The sequence below is a fragment of the Apium graveolens genome, chromosome 5 (genome assembly GCF_009905375.1).
Source record: "Apium graveolens cultivar Ventura chromosome 5, ASM990537v1, whole genome shotgun sequence".
NCBI lineage: Eukaryota > Viridiplantae > Streptophyta > Magnoliopsida > Apiales > Apiaceae > Apium > Apium graveolens.
The window spans coordinates 141139278-141141137 of NC_133651.1; the positions used below are offsets into that span (position 1 = coordinate 141139278).

Consider the following 1860-nt stretch of genomic DNA (forward strand, 5'->3'; position numbering starts at 1 on the left):
TTCAACCTAAATTCACACTTTGAGAGTTTGACATGCAATTTTTCTTTCCGTACGACTTCTAATACTATCCTAAGGTGTTCTGCATGTTCCTCCTCCGATCTAGAGTAAATTAGAATATCATCGATGAAGACTATCACGCATTCGTCCAGATACTTCTTAAAGACTCTGTTTATCAGATCCATGAAAGCCGCGGACGCATTAGTCAAACCAAATGACATAACTAGGAACTCATAATGTCCGTACCTAGTGCGAAATGCAGTCTTAGGTATATCTTCCGGTTTGATCTTAAGTTGGTGATAACCTGTCCTAAGGTCAATCTTGGAAAAACACGTTGCATCCTTTAGTTGGTCAAAGAGGTCATCTATTCTTGGCAATGGGTACATGTTTTTAATGGTCAGCTTTTTCAGCTCTTGATAATCGATGCACAGTCTCATGCTGCCGTCCTTCTTCTTCACAAATAACACGGGTGCACCCCACGGGGACACGCTCGGTCTAACCTTTATCCAATAGATCTTGTAGCTGATCAGCCAACTCTTTCATTTCGATGGGGGCTAAAGGATACGGGGCCTTTGATACTGGTGTCGTGCCGGGAGCTAAATCAATGGCAAATTCTATCTCCCGATCCGCGGGTAGTCCGGGAAGATCCTTGAGAAATACATCCTCAAACTCATTTACTACAGGTATGGTGTGGATCTCAGGGGTTTCTCGTTTGGTATCCACCATGTGAGCCAAGTAGGCTTCACATCCTTGCCTTAAAAGTCTCTTGCTCTGCACCATAGTTAGAAATTTCTTGGTTTGTCGTTGCCCCTTAATTATTATACCCTTCCCACTAGGTGTTTTCAATTTTACTTTCTTCCCCTCACAATCAATCTGGGCATGGTTTCTAGATAGCCAATCCATTCCTAATATCATATCAAACTCCCCTAATCGAAAGGGAATTAAATCTACTGGGTATCTTACTCCACCTAATTCTAGGTTGCAGTTAGCATAAACTTGATTTACAGGGATAATCTCTTGATTAGCTATTTCCACTTGCAAAGATTCTTTTAAAGGTTCCACTTTTAAGTTCAATTTTTCAGCAAATTCCTTAGATACGAAAGACATAGTAGCTCCAAAATCAAATAACACATTGGCGGGATTGGAGTTTAGGAGGAGCGTACCTGCTATAACATTGGTATTCCTTACGGCATCTTTCACAGTCATATTAAAAGTCCTGGCAGTCGGCACTCTGTTAGATGCATCTACACTACCCCTCGAGCTAGCTGGGGTTGCCGCAGGGCAGTCCTTCTTCACGTGTCCTGTCTTTCCGTACTGAAAACACTTAGCCGCTTCCTGGTTACAAGCTGTGGCATAGTGCCCTACCTTACCACATTTAAAGCATGTCACCGGTTTCTGCATATATTGCCCAGAATGCCTCTTACCACAGCTCTTGCATTCTGGCAGAGGAGGTCGTGGTTGGCAATGATAAGACATTCCCGTTTGGTTCCCGCTCCGGGCCACACTCACGCTCCCTGATCCCCCGAATCTTGTACTGCGGTTGGGTTGGGAGGCCGTCCCCCTGACAAACTTACTAGGGAAGCTCTCCCCCCACACTCCTGCTTCGACCATCAAACTTTCGTTTCTTAGTTTGCTTCATTTTCTGGCTCATTTCACTCCCTGCTTCAGCTATTGTGGCCTTCTGTACTAGAGTGGCATAGTCAGTTATCTTTAGAATTGCCAGCTTATTCTGAATCCACTACTTTAATCCCTGTTGAAATCTCTCAGCCTTTTGCTCTTCGGTGCCCACCAGCTGTGGCACAAACCTCGACAATTCTGTGAACTTAGCTTCATATTCCGCTACGCTCATATTCTCTTATTTCA

The 1860-nt window shown here is 44.1% G+C and overlaps 1 protein-coding gene across 1 annotated transcript; it reads right to left on the reverse strand.

The window, feature by feature from the left end:
• Positions 1 to 492: 492 nt before the first annotated feature.
• LOC141660409 (uncharacterized) lies at positions 493 to 1473 on the reverse strand. The gene is made up of 2 exons (XM_074467394.1): positions 1003 to 1473; positions 493 to 768 (listed from the first exon to the last, which is right to left on the reverse strand). Exons 1-2 carry the CDS (start codon positions 1471 to 1473, stop codon positions 493 to 495), a joined length of 747 nt encoding a protein of 248 aa, XP_074323495.1.
• Positions 1474 to 1860: the final 387 nt, after the last annotated feature.

Coding starts and splice junctions, on each gene's coding strand:
- LOC141660409 (XM_074467394.1), bottom strand. CDS start 1,473: ATGTCTTATCATTGCCAACCACGACCTCCTCTGCCAGAATGCAAGAGC. Junction 769..1,002: donor CTAATCAAGAGATTATCCCT/GTAAATCAAGTT, acceptor ACTATGGTGCAG/AGCAAGAGACTTTTAAGGCA.